Below are 19,352 nucleotides of genomic sequence, written 5' to 3' on the forward strand. Positions count from 1 at the left end.
GGCCAACCACCACTGCTAGGCTCCTATGCAGCTGACACCTCAGATACAAAAGGGTCAGGGGTCTGTTTATCATCCTCCAGGTACCAGAATAGCCAGGGGGCAAGCCCTGAAGGGGAAAGCCCTGAGGGGGCTGTTGGAGCAACTCAGCTGCTGAGAAAGCTGCACTACAGACCCTTCAGTGGTGGCCACACTCTGCCAAGGGTACAATCTTCAGTTCCATCACCAGCTGCCAGTTTTCTGTGAGATCAGACTTATTGCAGTCAGTTAATTTCTGATCCCAGAAAAAGAGGTCGGGTTTCACCCTACACTGGAGTTATGAGGACTTAACTAATTTCTGAAGGGGCTGCCCCACCACATGCTAAGTACAGCAGATGTGTTCCAAGCGGTGACACACCAGAATTTGTTGTTGTCCAAAGATTTAAAGGACGGTACCTGCACTATCTGCACTATCTGTGGTTTGATTTGACGGCAAGGGCTATAAGTTCAAAGTGCTCCCATTTGGCCTTACCCTAGAACCACAAGTCTTCATGAGGTGCATGTTGGCAGTGCTGGCCCCTATGCAGGCCAACAGAATCCAGATCCTCCCATATGCAGACAACTGGTTGAACTGTGCCCTGACCTGAGAACAGGCAGAGCAGGACAGTACAGCCCTTCTATGTCATGTGACACAGTTAGGCCTTACACTCAATTATGCCAAAAGCTGGCTGATACCCAGGTAAAGGTTAATGTTCATTGAATTAACCCTGGACTCCTTCCAAGTGCTGGCCTCCCTAACTCCACAGTGAGAAGAGACCATACTCCAGCTTCTCCTCAGGAGGTTAAGCCCTTTTTCTCAGTTGGGTATGCTGTCCTCAGATGTGTTAACCTGGCAGCACAGAGCAGGGAGGGAGCTCTGAACAGTACAGGAAATGACAGATGACATAAATGTGCTTGAACTTCACGCTATACATTTGGTGTTAAGTTGCTGCCATATTTGAGGGGCAGGCATGTTCTTGAATGGTCCAGCCCATGACTACTGAGTAGTCATGTGGTAAGGACTACAGTCTGACGAAAGACTAATGTCAACACGTTAACGGGCATCAGGGCTGGCATGATGCCGTCATCAGATGGTCCCTAACATTTGGTGATGATAAAATGGATGAAATCAAGACATACATTATTACCTCACAGTATTATAAACCCAACAGTTCCATTAGTAGTTATGAATATTTAATGTGATGGAGAAATCCTCCAAATTTGAAGGTTTCAGGCCGTTGCTGATACTCAACACTGGACTTTTCCCTGCATTTAAAATACATTCAAACACAACCTGAATAATGTATGTGTGCATAACACATTCATTGAAGTTTTCAGTGTATTGTGTGCCCATACTACACATGACACAGTGAGTTAAAGCTCAGCTGTGTCTAATTTCTTCCATTTGATACTTCAGAGTGGTTACTTTAATATTCAGTTTCATTTTATACCTGTACAGGTTCGATCGTTGCCTTGGACACCACAGTTAGTGTGAGAATACAGTATCCAGCTGAGTCAGAGGGACAGGTTTCTATCCAGGGATCCTGGTCCTGAGGGTGGGCAGGTCTTAATTCATCCCAAAATACATTTTATATGTAAATGTTAAATAATAGCAGAGCTCATACACATAAATGCAGTATCCCAGTTAGAATGTTAAGAATTCTGAGATATGCAAAAAATAATATTGTAATAATATCATCTGTAATATTGTGTTGAAGAAATCTCATGATATCTTGACTTTGATAATACAATAATAAAAGTATTTTAAATAATATTACAGCATAACTTTTGAAAATAATGATCTAACCTAGTAACATGTTAAAACATACAGTGGGGTCCAAAAGTCTGAGAGCACTTTCCCACAGTGGGAAATCTGAATAAAGTTGCATCCTGCTGATGCACAACATGAACCATTCCCTCAGCAGTCCTGACCTATTAAAGTAATAGAAAAGCTGCAGAGTCATGCTGCAGCCATCATGTTGCACTGTTGCACAGTGTTGTTGCATTTGTGTAATTCTGATGAAATGTATTTTGAATTTAAAGTGGCAGTGGAAAACTTTACCCCACAGTGATTCCAAGTGGCTTTAATGTTGGCGGACTGAATTTCTGTCCCAGTCCGACCCATCTGTGATTCTTTCTCATTTTACCTCAGCTTCTATCACTCCTCTTCGTCTTCTTTGCCTCCTCCTCCAAACACCTCGGTGGTGTTTTGCTCCAAAAAGCATGTAATTGCAATGATTGCCTGAAAGGTTTGCGCCACAAAATATTAGGTAAAGGGTCCCATTGTTTTTGCTCATGGTGTTTTGTCTGTTATTTAAAATTATATGTTCGAAAATCAAAAAGCAGTTTTTGTACTTTCAGCCACGTCTGTTTTATTTATGTTTCTTTTGTACCCTCTGAATTTAAAACTAGTAATAAAAGACTGTGTGACCAATCAAACTTCAAAGATTCAAAATAAATGTTCTTGAAACTAATACAAACCCAGCACTCTTAGATTTAGGTCCACTCACTGTTTTTCAGGAATTTGAGCTAGCTGTAATTAGCACCTTCTGCACTAGGGTTTAAAAAATGTCCCAGAACATGCTGATGAGTGAGGCTTAGGTTTATTTTTGAACTTTGGACAAAGCAAGGTTAGCTGTTCCCCCCTGCTTCCAGTCTAAGCTAAGCTAGGCTAACAAAGTCCTGACTCCAGGTCTGTACACAGACGTGAAATTGATAGTCTTCTCATTTCTCTCTTGCATGATCGTGAATATGCATATTTCCCTTAGTAATGCACTCACCACTTTCACAATCAACCACCTGAGCCAAATTTAAAAAAAACACACCAGGCTGCTTTTTCTTGCCAAGTTTTAAGACTCTTCTGAATCTGAAACTAACCAGGTGTTTGAGAAATCAGTGTGACAGCCTCACAGCCAGTTTTATAGACTTGATTCTTGTCAGCTGTTGCTGAAAATCAGTACCAGTTACTGTGTCTTACATATGAGTGATATCAAATTTATTTCTGCTGTAATCTAATGCAGATGGTTCACAAAAACATTATTTTGACAAGGAAAAAATATTTAATTATCCTAAAAAAAGATGCCACGACTTTCTTTGGTTGCCAGTTATGCAGTTAGTTAGTTTGTTGTGTGTTTGACTTTATCTGGACAATTGAACCCACTTCAGGGAGGAACTGCTCCAGAGTACTGATGCAGGTCTCTCTCCTCTGCCACAGCCGCTCTTAGTAGTTCAGGATTTTAACATTCAGATCTTGCCTTGGTTCCTGCAGCTCTAAAGCGTCCACTCTGTCGTATTATTCAGCCTGTGGAACTGTATGGCTTCATATACATGAGCAGCAGTGGACTGAATGGACACGGCCGGAGAGATCGATAGCTTCTCCATGCTTGATTTGGTTCTAATAGGCTGTCAGCTCTCCTTGCGACAGACTGTGGCCTGCAGAATCCAAATGACCTGTGGCCTACTGCGCCACAGAGTCACTGCTCACCACGCAACCAGCACACACTTCACACACCACAGCTACCTCTGTGGATTGGCTCTCAGAGAATGAAATGACATGGGAAGGATTTCGGTGCAGAACATCAGCATTTCCAGACAGTTAACACATCCCCGCTTCATACAGTATGCATAATTCAGAGGCAGAGCTAAGAGTGACTGACAGCTTTCAGAGGATCAAAGAGGAGCTAAATACATCTGAATACTGTCACTGTGGTGTGTGTGTGTGTGTGTGTGTGTGTGTGTGTGTGTGTGTGTGTGTGTGTGTGTGTGTGTGTGTGTTTGTGTGTTTGTGTGTGTGTGTGTGTGTGTGTGTGTGTGTGTGTGTGTGTGTGTGTGTGTGTTTGTGTGTGTGTGTGTGTGTGTGTGTGTGTTCATGCAGCTCTACCCTGTGAGTCTGACTTTTCTACCTTTGGAACAAGGACACTGTGGCTGTTTCTTACCTCAGAACTCAAACACTGCACTGATTATGTACCTTCCACTTCCGCACCCATTTAGCAGCGTGTTCTGCTGTCGAGTGACCATCTAATGAAACTCTGAGGTTCTGCATTTCAAAACTTCATCATTTTCAGCTCCTGTGGAAGCTGGAAGATGTCAGTCCAACAGGTTGATGATGAACAATGAGAGATCAACACTGGATGGATTACGATGGCATTTAGCACAGTCACTCAGGGTCTCTAGAGGATGAATCCTAATGCCTTGAAAGTGGCTGATCCCCTGACTTCTCCTCTAGTGCCACCACAGACTGTTAATAAAGATGGACGCAACCTCTGTGATGTCACCCACAGGTTTCTGAAGAGTGGTTATAAAGCTCTGACTCCATCTGTATAAGAGACAACAACAGCAAAAACAACACAGAGCAAACAAACAGACAAAACAATTAATGATATCATACAATTAGCTAAAAAACAAGAGATGGTGATGGTGGTACCTGAACATCTGTAACGATGATTTTGGATGAGTGCTGAACCAAAGAGTGTTTTACTTGCTAAGATAACTGATACAGAGAGCCTCTCTGGATGTGTTTGTGGTACAGCTCTGTGATGTCAATCTTCCTTATGGTTTGTGTGAATCCCATCAGCACTGTGCCTCCCTCTGAGAGCTTCAGGGAAACTGATTGTCTCAAACTGCCTGACCTCAGGGAGCACATAATCAGCATCTGTCAGCGTGCTTTCACATATTACTTTCACGACGCCGCCTTAAATGCATACGCAACCAAACACTGTGCAAATGAAGTGTCCCAAAATGACCTGCAGACTGTGACTTCAGCCTGATGCATCTGCTGGAAAAATGAAAATGTGTTTAGGTTTGACTTTATTGGAATCCCACAGGGCAGGAAATGTGTATCAGGAACAAAAACAGAAAGAAACAACAGATACACAGCAGTGGGCCCAAAGGCTCCAGGTTAACTATGTAGCAGTTATTATGGTAATTAGTTTAATTATGAATTTGTTTTATAACACTGCACTGAAGCATAATATAAACAGAAATATTAGGGGTCGTAAGGTGACAAATTCTAGGTTTCACTTTCATTGTTTTGCTTTTTCTTCTGCTTACATGGTGAATAATCCTGGAACTGTGCATGATGAAGCTCCCACACACTAACTAATCCGTACTCTGTGAGCAGTGATTGGGGTAATAGGGACCCACAGCTCAGTTTTGCCCAGGGGCCAGGATGGAGAGTTAATCCAGCCCCACTATATGAAAGGTGTGATGTGTGGTGCTGTGCTTTGACTCGCACCAGAATGTGTTTATACAGCCAAACCTGTCAGTCATCAGAGTTTTCTGAGCCACATTAATGAGTCCTTCTTCTTACCCCCCCCAACACATACAGGACCACTCTGAGCTGTCGATTGGCGCCGCAGCAACCATGGCCCACGAGATCGGTCACAACTTTGGGATGAGCCACGACCACGAGGGCTGCTGTGTGGAGGCCACCGCCGAGCAGGGAGGCTGCGTGATGGCTGCCGCCACTGGGTGAGCCTCAGGCACCGCGTCAGGCTTCAGCATGAACCTGCTCACACTCAAATGTTGTAGCTAACAGTTTGACACGTGAATAACAGTTTCATCAGCTGAAAGGAAAAACAACTTACATAGAAATGTCACTGCCTGAAGAACATATAAAAACACAGACTTCTGTACTGTACTTCTTATGATCGTCAAAGGTTTTTAATCATTGTCCTTCACTTTAGCTTTAGCAAGTTGTTATTGTAGTGAAAGCCTTTTGTCCTACAGTACCTCAAAGCACCTCATAAAAACACAAGGAACTGCTGCTAGAAAAGAATAATCTGTCACATACTCATCTGTGTACAGGCATCCATTCCCACGAGTCTTCAGCCGCTGCAGTAAACGTGACCTGGACAGCTACTTCCAGAAGGGAGGGGGCATGTGTCTCTACAACATGCCCAACATGAAGGACCTGGTGGGGGGAAAGAAGTGTGGAAATGGCTTTGTCGAGGATGGAGAAGAGTGCGACTGTGGAGAACCTGATGTGAGTATAATTGTGAACTGAAATTCTCTATAAAACAGTCGCTTCAAATCCAGATGAAGTTTAAAGGGACACAGATACAGACTTAAATGAACATTACATCATTTCTTTTTCTTAAAGCTGTGCTGTTCTGACTAAGCACACAAACCACCCTAACTCCATAGGGGACAACATGCTGTGTAGCTAAACCAGCCACATGTCACACCCCAGTTTGTCTACATGTTGTGTGTCACTGTCCTTTTGCAGTTGTGTACTTACTAGAGGAGTAGCAGCAAACAAGATACAGTTTGTTTTAGGGCTGTGCATCTCTCCAATGCCAGACAATCCGATACGTATCTAGATACATGGGGTATGATATGATTCAGGGACGACACATTTTAATACGGAACGATTTGGTTCAGTTGTGTGACATGATGCAATTTGATCCAGTTCCTTGTTTAAAGTAGACATTCATTTTACATTATAAATTAACAGAGGTCAATCCTGTAAATGTAGCATTGCTCCCAGCTGGGAGAGATGTGGTGCACTGTGATCGTCACATACGAGTCGGTAGCACATGATGTACAGGTTTTGGTGGTTTTTGCCACTCGCTCCGCATTTAACAGCTGTTCTTTGACTTCATCCTTTACTTCATTATACAGCTCTTGGCACACATTTGTCAGTGAAATGCTGTCGACTTGGTATCTTGTACCGGGGATTGTAATGTATTTATCATGTGCTGATAGCACATAACACTGTACAGTCTTAGGTCACAATGAAACAGGCTATTCAAGATGTTATTACGTGGCTCTAGCCGAGTTGTGGCTAAGAGTCATTTAAAAGTAGTCTTGAATGTCCGTGTCTTTATCCTGCTGTGTCTTTGTGCTAGCTGTACCACTTGCCTCCTCATTGCCTGTTTCCCCATGTTGTCTCACTGAGTGAGTGTTGAGATTAGTCATGCTGTACTTTAGTGCTCTTTTACACTCCAAACGTTTTGCAATGGTTTTATCCAGTGTTCCGTTCTTGTGAAATCCAAATCTCTTCCAAACTTTAGATTTCAGACTTGAGGTTGTATAATAAATCGTGTCGGTGTTTGTTAGACATGTTTGTCTTTCCCTCACAACCAGAGTGCTATCTTAACGTTACTGTGACGAGTCTCACGATAGGTTTATGGGAGAGAGAGCGAGAGAGAGCTGTGGACACTGAGCAGACGGCGCTTTCAGCAGCTACATTAAACCGTTCATAACTTTGTAATCGGGCCATCAGCTGGTTCGTGGCACATTTAGATCAGTCCAGGGATCCGTGTATCGATGCATTTGCATCGTTTTAAGTTAAAACCAAAAAACCTGACAACCTCACTGTGATGACAAGACTCCAGGAAGCTGCACGTAAAAATCCTAAAACTTCCCTGAAACCTCAGATTGTCAGACATGACACTGAGTCGTCTCTTCCAGCTTTTGGGGAGAAAGTTCACTAGGTGTCACATTTGTAGACAAAAGTAGCAAGAGAATCACAATATAGACTCTTCTGTATTAATGTCACTGAGAGAAGATGCAGCTGTTGTACGTCAGCTCCTACCTTGCGTTGCGCAGCGTCACCGCAGCCTCATCATTAATGCTCTGTGCATCGTATTTGTGCAACAAGGCTGAAAGTTCCCTCGAATCAGAATGAAGTGTTTGCGCTCAGTAAACTCTGAGGTTAAGTAAACTGTCTTTGGTTCAAGCAGCAGAGCAAATTGAAAACAGAGGAAGCAAATTGGTAGCTGACAGCAGCAGCGCCGCTGACGGGGCCGTTTGTTATGACTCCCACTCGGAGCAGAGCTGACAGTCGAGCTCAGGCTGCTGACAAGCCACCTGCTCTTAGCATTGCAAATGAGACAAGCTACAGAATAATGCTTAATGGTCTCATCTTGTGATTTTTTTCCCCTCCAACCGGAAACAAAGTGGCCCAGATTGTGAACTGAACGCAGAATCATCTCAAACACCAAACCTCACCAGCATTTTACAGAGGTTTTTATTTGGAATGGAATCAGACAGCGTTGTACAGGAAGTGGGTGTGAGGCAAGTCACACAGAGACATTTCAGCACATTGGCTCCGTCTTGATGTTCAAATGAACATCACACTACAAACAAATCGGAGCTTTTTGTTGTTGTTGTTGTGTTCATGCGTAATCCCCTCTCTGTTCTCTCCTGCTGTTATAATTGGCTTTTTTCTCTTGCTCGAGTCAACTCCCACATCTGTTCTGGCTGTAACCGTGGCTTGGAGGAGGGCGCCATGGCAACAGGCGATGTGTACGCTGTATGAAGCAAGAAGCAGCCGCAAAGTCACAATTTTTGGATTTAAATGTTTTTTCTTCTTCCTGTCAATATCTGTTGAAACTGTTTTAGGAAAGTGAGGACATTTTGGCCAGTCCTCCTTTTTGAGACACCTTCAAATCACATTTTGAGGGTTAAGACTTGGTTTTGGAGTTATGGTTCGAATTAGGTTTAGGTTAAGGTTAGGGTCAGGGTTAGGGTTAGGCACTCAGTTGTGATGATTAAGGTTAGGGTAAGGGGCTAGGTAATGCATTATGTCATTGTTATTCTGAATGAACTCATAACTACAGTGCATCCGGAAAGTATTCACAGCGCTTCACTTTTTCCACATTTTGTTATGTTACAGCCTTATTCCAAAATGGATTAAATTCATTTTTACCTCAGAATTCTACACACAATACCCCATAATGACAAAGTGAAAAAAGTTTGCTTGAAACTCATTGGGACCTTCAATGCTGCAGAAATTGTTCTGTACCCTTCCCCAGATCTGTGCCTCGATACAATCCTGTCTCGGAGGTCTACAGACAATTCCTTGGACTTCATGGCTCGGTTTGTGCTCCGACACACACTGTCAACTATGGGACCTTATATAGACAGGTGTGTGTCTTTCCAAATCACGTCCAATCAACTGAATTTACCACAGGTGGACTCCAATCAAGTTGTAGAAACATCTGAAGGATGATCAGTGGAAACAGGATGCACCTGAGCTCAATTTTGAGTGTCATGGCAAAGGCTGTGAATACTTATGTACATGTGATTTTTTGGTTTTTATTTTAAATATATTTGCAAAAGCAAACTTTTTTCACCTTTCATTATGGGGTATTATATGTAGAGTTGTGAGGTAAAAAATGAATTTAATCCATTTTGGAATAAGGCTGTAACATAACAAAATGTGGAAAAAGTGAAGCGCTGTGAATATGTTTCCAGATGCACTGTACACTGAGGCTTTGAGCTGAGTCTCTGAGAGAGAGGCTGCTGAGATGAACGAGCTGTCAGCTGGGGCTGAGACCCTGCACATGTTCCACTGACCACAGCCGAGCTGTGCACATACACACATATTTTAATTATGAATTTATTTTATCATTAAGTGTAGCATTAGAAATATTAATACTTGTTTGTCAGTTTTTTAATTTTGTTGCCTCTGGATGAGACGTATTAATATTCATAACTGTGTGTAACTGCGGATGAGTCACTAAATTATGCTGATGTTTTACTAGAAAGTGAGAAACTCTTTGCTCTTTATTAACATTTATAATGTTGACTTAATATTAATGAGCCTTAATTAATGACTTACCAATATTTTAACACCTTCCAGTTATAAACTGTAACTTTACCACATTACAATGTGAGAGAAATCTGGGATTTTAAACATGGTAATGGTCGCCTGTCAATGACGTCATATCTTCTGTGCTCATGTGTCAGTGTGGATGTTTATCCGGTTTTCAGCCACATTCAATTAATCAAGATACACTTTTTCCACCTTGGTGGTTTTCAGCTCTATATTTGAACCACACGAAGGATTTTAGTCGTCCGACGTCTGGATCTGAAGTTATCAGAGAAAAGAGCTGAGTAAATGTTGGACAGCTCAGCTCCAGCCAATCAGAGACGTCCTGTGTCACTTAAGAGAATCAATGAATCACTGATTTTTTTAAGTGAAACTGCTTTATTCTGTGTTTCTACTGGTTTTAATCTCCTGGTCTATTTGTTCTGGAGAGGAGGAGACTTCTGTGGAGAATTCAGCTGCTGGTAAAAACCTCCTGAATGTCTGGTTCATAAGTTGAAACAACTGAAACAAAGGTCAGCAGCAGTCTAAGCTCCCAACCGCTCCCTGATGTCCTGCGTCCACCGTACAGAGAGCTGCTTTGTTTGTTGTGGAGAGGAGGAGATCTCTGTGGAGAATTCAGCTCCAGGTCAAAACCTCCTAAACCACTGACACTGAAGGAGCAGGACCAGGAGAAGACTACAACTCCCATGATCCCACACTGCTTCACAACACCACCCAGCAACATCTTTTGTTATTGTTTTAATTGAGTGACCCAGAGAGGCAGAAGTTACAGTATGTTTAATGGAAAACAAGAAACATGTGACTTTTTCTTAATGACTTGACTTAACTAATGACTCAAAATGTAAAGATATTTACAAACTGGCAACCTTAAGAGCCAATAACTGATCTGTAAACTGTTACTAAATGAATAGTTAACTAGCTGTTGACTGAGTTGATGTAACAAGTGTGTGTGTGTGTGTGTGTGTGTGTGTGTGTGTGTGTGTGTGTGTGTGTGTGTGTGTGAGTGATCCCAGGAATGCACCAATGACTGCTGCAATGCCAATAACTGCACCTTGAAGGAGGAGGCTCAGTGCGCCCATGGAGTGTGCTGCGAGGGCTGCAAAGTAAGACACACACACACACACGCAGACTGGCAGTGGAGGGAGCTCACCTTGTTTGCAGTAGTAGCTCACTATCATTAGTTCCCTGTCAGTCATCATGTCAGTGTGTTGGCATACTGTACCCAGAGCGTGTCAGCTCCCATCACAGCGGGGCTCGCCGTCTTCACATCACACCAGCACGTTTCATCTCTGCTCTCATCTCACTGTTCAAATGCAAATCCTGACATCCCATTGTAACACACAGCAGTGTGAGCAAACTCCACTGAGCTTCAGCCTGACAGCAGAGACAAACACTGAGGACGGCAATAACCTGTGTACTGTCTGCAGAAGAGGAGCTACAACTCCTCTTTGTTTGTGTTACTGTCATCACAATACTGTTCATCTTTCAGTACAGATTTTTCCTCCAGCTCCACTTCCTGGATGATATTCTCCACATGTTACTCTTACAACAGAGGGACATATTTCTTGCAGTTCTACTGCCGCTGCTGCTGTTTAACCATGAAACCCTGTTTTAATTCCTTCCAAAATAATTTTATACAAATGACTATGTGAAATGGAAGATGAAGTTCAAAGGGAAGAAACCAACAAGTTTGATTATTTTTCACCACAGTCCTGTGGAGATGTTTATCCACTTTCACTTCACTGTTCTGTTTTTTTCCGGACCACAAACTTTGTCTTATCAAAAACAGCAGCAGCTGATTTCAGTGAAAAAGCTCTGGTTTCTTTCCCCTCCCTGCCCAGCACCAAACAGCAGCAATGAGCTGCATCCCAGTTCAGGGGCCACATCCTTCAGAGGATGCATTTGAAGACCGACTGCATCACAGCAGCCGACTAGACTGTCCCGTTTCCAAGGCTTACTCTAATGCGTCCTTCTTTTCCTGGAAAACAAAGGCTCCAACAGGTGGATCTTTCATGGTCCAACCTCTCCCAAGATTCATTGTGCACCAGTAATAAAAGCAAACACCACCAACAGTGAGCCTGAGGATTATACCGTTAAATTTATTAGGGTTCAGCTCAGTTCAACAGTAACAGTGAAACTGTTAAAACCAAGTGTTTGTGAAAGAAAGTTGAAAATTAGATCAGAACGTCTCAGTTCAGTTCAGCCTTTGAGATCTACGACGGCCACGAATGGCCACACCTTTGTAGACCACATCCTGCGAAAGATGCAGCCCCTGAATTGGGACACAGTGACAATCTAGCACCAGCTGGTGAACATGATGGAAAGAGGCAGATATTTCCCTCAGGAGCTGATGGAGACTAAACCAGAGCTAAAAGAACGAGTGAATATTGGAGTTGCATTCATCAGATGAACAGAAACACGACTCCAAATGAATGATCATGTTGCTCAGTGTGCGAAGAGTCAAATTCAAAAACACCATAACAATTTTACAAGATGAGATGTTGTGTTTTCAGCCTCTTCTGCTGCACCCAAGCAGCCAAAACATCTATAATTCAGCTTTATACTCTGAAGTATGACAAAAACAAACACAGTGTTTATCTGTCTACCCAAGTCTACCGTTCCCTCAAATGAGAATACACCACTGTAGAGGTATGACAGATCTAGTGTCTGAAGATCTTCACTGCAATTTAAAGCTCCATCCAGTCTAAAGGTGGATCTCCATGTGTTTGTGATTATAAAGCAGGTCTAGGTTCTATATTAATACTGTGAAAGTATCAAAGCCTCAGTCCACAGAGAAATGCACACAGCCTGTATTCAGAAACTGAGCCTTAAAACGAGTAGGATTGTACTTGTAGGATTTGGTTTCTCTGAGTGTTGACCTGAAATCTGCTATACTCAGAAAACAGTCAGCCAATCAAATCCTTCAAATAAAACACTGGAAAATGTAAAATATGGGACCTTTAAAAAAAGTTGTGCAAATTTGAACAAAGCTTGTCTTCACAACATGAGTTTGTAACAATGTAAGCACCTGCCCACATAGAACAACAAAGTTTAATACAACATGTTCAGAGGTGAAAGTAAAGTAAAGCAATTACATTTACTCTCATTGCTCTAACAAAGTCGTTTTTTGTGTACTTGCACTTTTTGGACTCAGGGATCAATGATTTCACTTGAACTTCATATTTATAAAAGTATTTTTTAACTAAAGTGTTTTACTTTGCTACGTTTAAAGTCTAAGTCTTCCAGAGTAAAAACAAAGTTAGAATGAACCATGTAATCAAATACAACAAATAAAAAGAGTCAGATCAGCAGCTGCAGCAGAGAAGAAGATGCTGATTGGATACATCACCCAGCCACCACAGCAAGTGTCCCAAATCAAACTGGACTGGTTAAGTCCACCTACATATACAACTAGTAGCCCAAAGGTGTTCTTTAGCTCAATAGTTTGATCATATGATAGAATATCACCTCTGATCTTTTAACAGCTACACGTTGGTGTGTCTGTAAGACAGAGTCCACGGTGGATCTTTCCTCTGAGATTCACCCTGTTAGAGATGAGGCTCATCTTGTGCTTGTCCCTCCCTCCCCTCCCTGTTTGTGCCAGCTGAAGCAGGCAGGTACCATGTGCCGGGGCCCGGCGGGGGCGTGTGACCTGCCAGAGTACTGCACGGGGGCCTCTCCTTACTGTCCCGCCAACGTCTACCTGCTGGACGGCTCCTCCTGTCAGTACGGGCTGGCCTACTGCTACAACGGCATGTGCCTCACTCACGAACAGCAGTGCCTGCAGCTCTGGGGCTACGGTAAATGAAACGACTATGACCACACCACACATAGCACACACTGACCCTCTCACTCAGTGTAGTAGGGACAAACCAGCCCTCAGAGCCTCTGTTTAAACTCTCTGAAATGAGGTGTTTACCAGTGGAGGAATTAAAACACCCATATCCAATAGCAGTGTTTAAAACTACAGTGTTCCTGCCAACAGTATTTATACTGTACTGTGTGTCAGGGTTGATACCATGAGCTGAGACTGTCGAAGTAAACTCCCATCATGCCACACTCCTGATCTCTCTGAGATGTAAGAGCTATAAGACTGACAGTGTTTGTGCAGCAGCACAATAGATACATGGTGACTTTGAATGTGGATCATCATCATCATCTTACTTAAGTGTTCTGTTTTTTGTTACTTAGCCTGAAAACAGAGCCTTGAGTTTCATGCCACTTGACTACAGTTCTGGACATTTTATTTTTGTCTCAGTGTTGTGAGATGGTAATGACACACCTTCTGTCACTCAGTCATTGCTTCTCAAACCCGTCTGCCTCACACACTGCACAGCGACAGGTGTTTTTTTTTTAGGTAGCATAGAAATGTTCACACACATATGAACACTGTCTCAGTCATGGTGACGACATTACTTCTTAACACTTACCTGTTCATTTGATTTTCTTTTAACTGACCTTTCTTGCCACTGTATGTCATTAGCCTAGCTTAGCTTGACTGAACACAGCATCCAACAGTCCTGTCCTCATCCTGAGGTCACCATGTTTGAGCTCTGCTGAAACTGCTTGCTGAGCAAAACCCAGCTGACTCTTGATTTTACATGTAGTGGATGAAATTGATATTGGTCTGAGTTTAACACCAAACTAGTGTGTTTCCCAAAATATCTGACAGATCTGAAAATCTGCCACACACCTCTCAGGGTCTCTGAGCTGAATGAGGTCTACACAGTGTGTGATGAGCACTGTGGTCACCCTCATCATCTCTGCAGTCGACCAGCAGGTGGCTGAGAACAGCAATAGCTGCATCTGTGTCTGTTGCCAAGAGCTTTTTGAGTCAGGACACTGCCATTTGTTGTTCATGGAGGAGATCATTATTGACATTGTTAGCAACAACAAAACAAATACACAGCCTGAGTCCAGAGGGCTGATGGGATATGTTGTGTTTTCAGGAGCTCGACCGGCCCACGATGCCTGCTTCGAAGACGTCAACGCAGCAGGAAATGCTTTTGGAAACTGTGGGAAAGATGAACACGGCAACTACATGAAGTGTGAGAAAAGGTAAGAGATGGTGGTGATACTGACAAATCAACACACACATAAAAAACATGGGTACCAGGACTATGGTTCAGGTAACAAGGATTCTAGACGGCAGATGGATGTCTGTCATAAAACATGAGGTGAGGTACAACAGCTGAGTGGGTACCTGGCAACCCAGGACAAACATCTGCCAGTAGAGAAAAACACAATCATTATTAATACCAAAAATCAAAATACTCAGTCAGAATTATGAGGCACCAAGTCACATTTTAAATTGAATCACTATCTCATTATGCCTTGACTTTGAATAGTACAGTTTGTTTTATTTTTGTCACTCTTAACATTTCATTCTTTCAACATCCAACTAATCTCAGACAACATTTTTATCCCTTGTGGTTTCTGCCTTTTCCTGACTATAATAAAAGTTCATCAATATCATTATCAAACTGTGTGATTATGTGTGGGCTTGTTCCATCCTTCATTCAAACTGGGAGAGCAGTGCATTCCACCTCTGGAGACAGCTGTGTGATTAAAGGAATGAGCTTGATGCTGAACTGACAATATTTCCCCTAGACTGGTAAGTAAACAGCTGGTAACGCTAATGTTAGCTATGTAGCAATAGTAAAGCCCACAAATAGCGCCTTTAATGTTAGCTAGTTAAATCTACCTTTCTCTCTCTAACCTCAGCCAGGTGTTTCCACATGTCCCATTTCAAATTAAAAGCCCTCTGCTGAGTTGTGTAATTGTAACTTCATGACATTGCAGTGATGGCAATAATTTTGTATGTAAGGGAATCAGTGATAATGTCTGAAATGTGTAATGTGAAAGAATTATCACCAACTCTGCAGTTCCCCTCAGCTCTACAGAGCCTTTTAGATTCTTTCAGCTTATTGTTTTGGTTTTATAGCCCACAGTTTTAATGTTTTGGTCAGGTCTCACTGCTCTCATCAGCCTTGTTTCTAGAAGCAGGAAGCTGTTTGTAATGAAAAAGCTCTGATCGAGCAACTGTCCACTGCTCAGCTCCAAACAGCAGACATAGCAGCTGGTGAACATGGTGGAGCATTCAGCGTATAATACGCAACATATTTTTCTCAGGAGTCGATTGAGACCAAAACAAAGCTAAAGGGAGATTATTTTTATTTTTATTTTACCTTTATTTTACCAGGCAAGACATTAAGAACAGATTCTTATTTACAATGATAGCCTGGCAAGTGTCAGGAAACACTTGAAGGGGAGAAGAAGGGGGGTGGGCAAACAAGTAGTATTGTAAAAAAAATTCTAAAAGAAGGCCTTTAAAAGCAGTAGATTCCACAGGTAACACAAGCAGGACTCCAGGATGGTGAGTCGTACGTTGTGTCCGCTGGATGTGCTTGCATGTTATATATATTAGCTTTGTAAACTGATATTCTGTCATGTGTTTTCAGCTTCACAGAATAAAAAAGTGCATGACCTGGTTTCTCACTGTCACGGTTCAGCTGTACAGTCATGTTGTCGTCATGGACACACACACAGAGTCAGGCCCTCTGTACACCGTCAACAAGTTGGAGACAGCTTCCATGGAACAGTGCCAGAGCTAATTAATGGAGCCAAATTAGCGACTTAACTGTGTAAATGAGCTTGTGGATTAAGGTGGCTGACGGCTGCCTTGTATGAACCACCGCTGCCCAAATCCATTACGAAGTCCCACAGGAGTCATTAGAGTGTTTTCTGGCCACAGTGAGTCACAGAGCTGATTAGAGGATATGTAAATGCACTATCTGGCTGTTATTAAGACGTGAAAAATCTACACACAGCTGCTATCTGCCCATCATTCTCTAATCCTCTTCACTTGTTTTCCTCATGACATACTGTGTGTGTGTGTGTGTGTGTGTGTGTGTGTGTGTATTTACCAGTTTGAACCTGCGTATTAATCAGGAAGATGTAGATGTTGACAAAAGTGACTCTCTGCTCCCTCACATGGAGGCAAAGTATGTGGATCAGTGTCGGATCACTACAATATGGATATTCAGATATAAGGTTTATTTTAAGATGTATTTTCAGAATCATATATCTGTCAGTGTATATTATGTCTTCTATTAGTCATTTCTTATAGAACATTAATAATTTAGCCAATTACGTTGAAGAACAAAAGGAAATTTGTACTTCAAGACTTGTTAATAAAAATTACAAAATCTTGTTCATCGGAAAAAGAAATATTTAGATGCTCTAAAAAATTTTACAGAACAAAATTTTGAAATAGTCCTATTGAAAACAAGCAATTTCTTCCACAGATAACTCTGTGTGTGTGTGTTGGAAACGTATGAGAGGTTTTTCCACTATACTTTCACATATACATTAGCCCTGAACATTTAACAGGTAGAAATCTTAATAATAATAATAATAATAATAATAATTTATTTCTTGAACAGTACCTGGCTCATGGCAGGCAACCATCCACCTGAACCGGCTGCCTTGTGAGACAAAGGCAGAGAATAATTATAAAAATAATAAGAATAATAACAGCAATAATGATAATAATTACAATAATAATAATAATAAAGAGACTAATAATAATTGTCACAGTGGGTGTTGAGCATGATCATAAGGGCAGTAGGTGGTTTGAAATCACAAAGCCAGACTTTGCAGCTCCAGAGGGAGGAGGACCTGCAGGGAGCGACAGAGAGAGGGAGAGAAAACAGAAAAAAAAAATTTAGAAACAAGAGAAGATTGTCTTCTTCCTGACACCACAGGCAGACATAGACAAAACAACAGCACATTAACCTCAGTCAAGTCCCGTGACCTTTGTAATCATCTATAGGTCTGCTGCGTTTGTCAGCACCTGTGAGACACTCTCAGTGATCATTTCATTAGAAACACCACACTGACACTGGGCAGCCTCAGTTCTTCATGTCATTGATCCACCAGATGTTGAGACTCTGCTCCATGTTGACCTGACTGCATCACATTCATGCTGCAGGTCTCCTGTTCTACCACATCTCAAAGGAGGTCTGCTGGATCCAGGTCTGGAGACTCAACTGAACTCACTGTCATGTTGATGAAACCAGTTTGTGACGACTTTATCTGTGTGAGCATTATCCTGCAGGAAGTAGCCATTATAAGAGGATGAGCTGTGGACATAAAGGGAGGAACATGGTCTAGACTGTGGCATTCAGACCATGATTGATTGGTATTTAGGCCCAAAGTGAGTCAAGAAAACATCCCACACCATCACACCATCACCACCAGCCTGGACTGTTGACACAAGGCAGGTTGGGTCCATGGATTCAGACCCTGACCTTACATCCTCTGCCTCAGCAGAAACCCAGATCAGTTCAGTTTTATCTTTGTTTCATTGAAGAAGATTCTGGCACATCCAGTCGTTGATTTGTTGAATGCTCTTACTCAGAGTTTGTATGGGATTATGGTGCCCTAGTGATATGGTTATGTAAAACTGTGTGTCGTCTGTCTAATTATGGTCACATATTTTATTATGCCTCTGCGCCGGTGACAGCCAGGGCCAGAGGCATATGGTTTTCAGGTTGTCCCTCCGTCCCATGACAGAACTTCTTCAAATATGGCACAAATGTTCACTTGGACTCAGAGATGAACTGATTAGACTGTGGCTGACCGTTCGTCTTCTATCAATAGAGGAAGTTTTTGGCGCACTGGGTCCTGACATTAGCCTTGAACCCTGCAGCCAGAACACATCAGTGTCAGATGCAAACAGCTGAATGTTCTGTGCTTTTATCAGGCTGGAGAGACTGAGGATGATTCTGGTGGTGGCTGTGACGATTGTGTCAGAGCTGGTGAGGGCGGACATGGGGAACGTGGGGGAATTAGGGGACAGAATATGAGGGTAAGGCTTAAGTTGAGTTCCAGCAGTGACAACCTTTTTCACCTGAAATAGTGAACAAGAGAGGACGCTTGCTTAAGGTGGGGGCTGAAGAGTCTCCACCTCAGCCCCCACCTGAGGTCATACTTTAACTAAAATTTAGGACAGAGCTGTTCTGACTTCAAAACTAAAGGCTGATTGTTTGTTTGTGTACTTTTGTCATTGTCCAGCGATGCCAAGTGCGGTAAGATCCAGTGCCACAGTGCTGCCAAGAAGCCCAAAGGCACCAACGCCGTGTCCATCGACACCACCATCAAGACGGATGGCATCGAGGTGAAGTGCCGAGGCACCTACGTCTACAGCACCCAGGACGGTCAGGGTGACCTGCCTGACCCTGGACTCGTCATGACCGGCACCAAGTGCGGAGAGGGAAAGGTGGGTCCACAGCAGGCTGGGCTTCAGGAGGAGCCATAAGAGTCGGTCAATGAGGTGCTATAATTGATTAATACAGTTGTCATATGCCATAATTCAAACACAAGTTTTAATTTAACAGTCCAGTGCTCTATAGGAGCAGTACATCAGTTAATTTGGTGAGTGTGTAGGAGTTTTCCTGCACCTCGCCGTGGAGTGTCAATAAGGGTAACAGGGTTTTTGATCAACACCAACACTTGGCTCGACAAATATATCTGGCTTCCTGTCGAGAACTTGCACACCTGCCTGGTGTTTTGAAATGACCTGCAACAGCAGAGAGAAGGAAACTGACTGCACTGCACAAAGGACACAAAGGATTTAAAGCTTTGTTCTAAAGCCAGAAAACAAATGTCAGAGCAGAGTCTCTACCCCTCTGTCTGAGCACTGGTGTCATATATCTTCACCTCTTTTTTACTGTGGTACTGTTTGTGTAGGTGACCATAGCTCAAGGGTGAGGAG

At 42.6% G+C, this 19,352-nt stretch overlaps 1 protein-coding gene across 3 annotated transcripts in view; it reads left to right on the top strand.

Annotated features, from left to right (window-relative positions):
- adam19a (ADAM metallopeptidase domain 19a) overlaps positions 1-19,352 on the top strand; it is a 200,264-nt gene that overhangs the window by 159,943 nt on the left and 20,969 nt on the right. For all 3 annotated transcript variants that reach the window (XM_071478225.1, XM_071478226.1, XM_071478227.1), the window contains 6 exons: positions 5,342-5,484; positions 5,821-5,998; positions 10,588-10,677; positions 13,179-13,374; positions 14,524-14,632; positions 18,653-18,857. In XM_071478225.1, coding sequence (XP_071334326.1) covers positions 5,342-5,484; positions 5,821-5,998; positions 10,588-10,677; positions 13,179-13,374; positions 14,524-14,632; positions 18,653-18,857 — 921 coding nt within the window. The remainder of the gene's footprint in view (positions 1-5,341; positions 5,485-5,820; positions 5,999-10,587; positions 10,678-13,178; positions 13,375-14,523; positions 14,633-18,652; positions 18,858-19,352) is intronic.

The sequence above is a fragment of the Trachinotus anak genome, unplaced genomic scaffold (genome assembly GCF_046630095.1).
Source record: "Trachinotus anak isolate AG129_WGS33_773 ecotype Australia unplaced genomic scaffold, CSIRO_AGI_Tana_v1 ptg000005l, whole genome shotgun sequence".
In the NCBI taxonomy this organism is placed as follows: domain Eukaryota; kingdom Metazoa; phylum Chordata; class Actinopteri; order Carangiformes; family Carangidae; genus Trachinotus; species Trachinotus anak.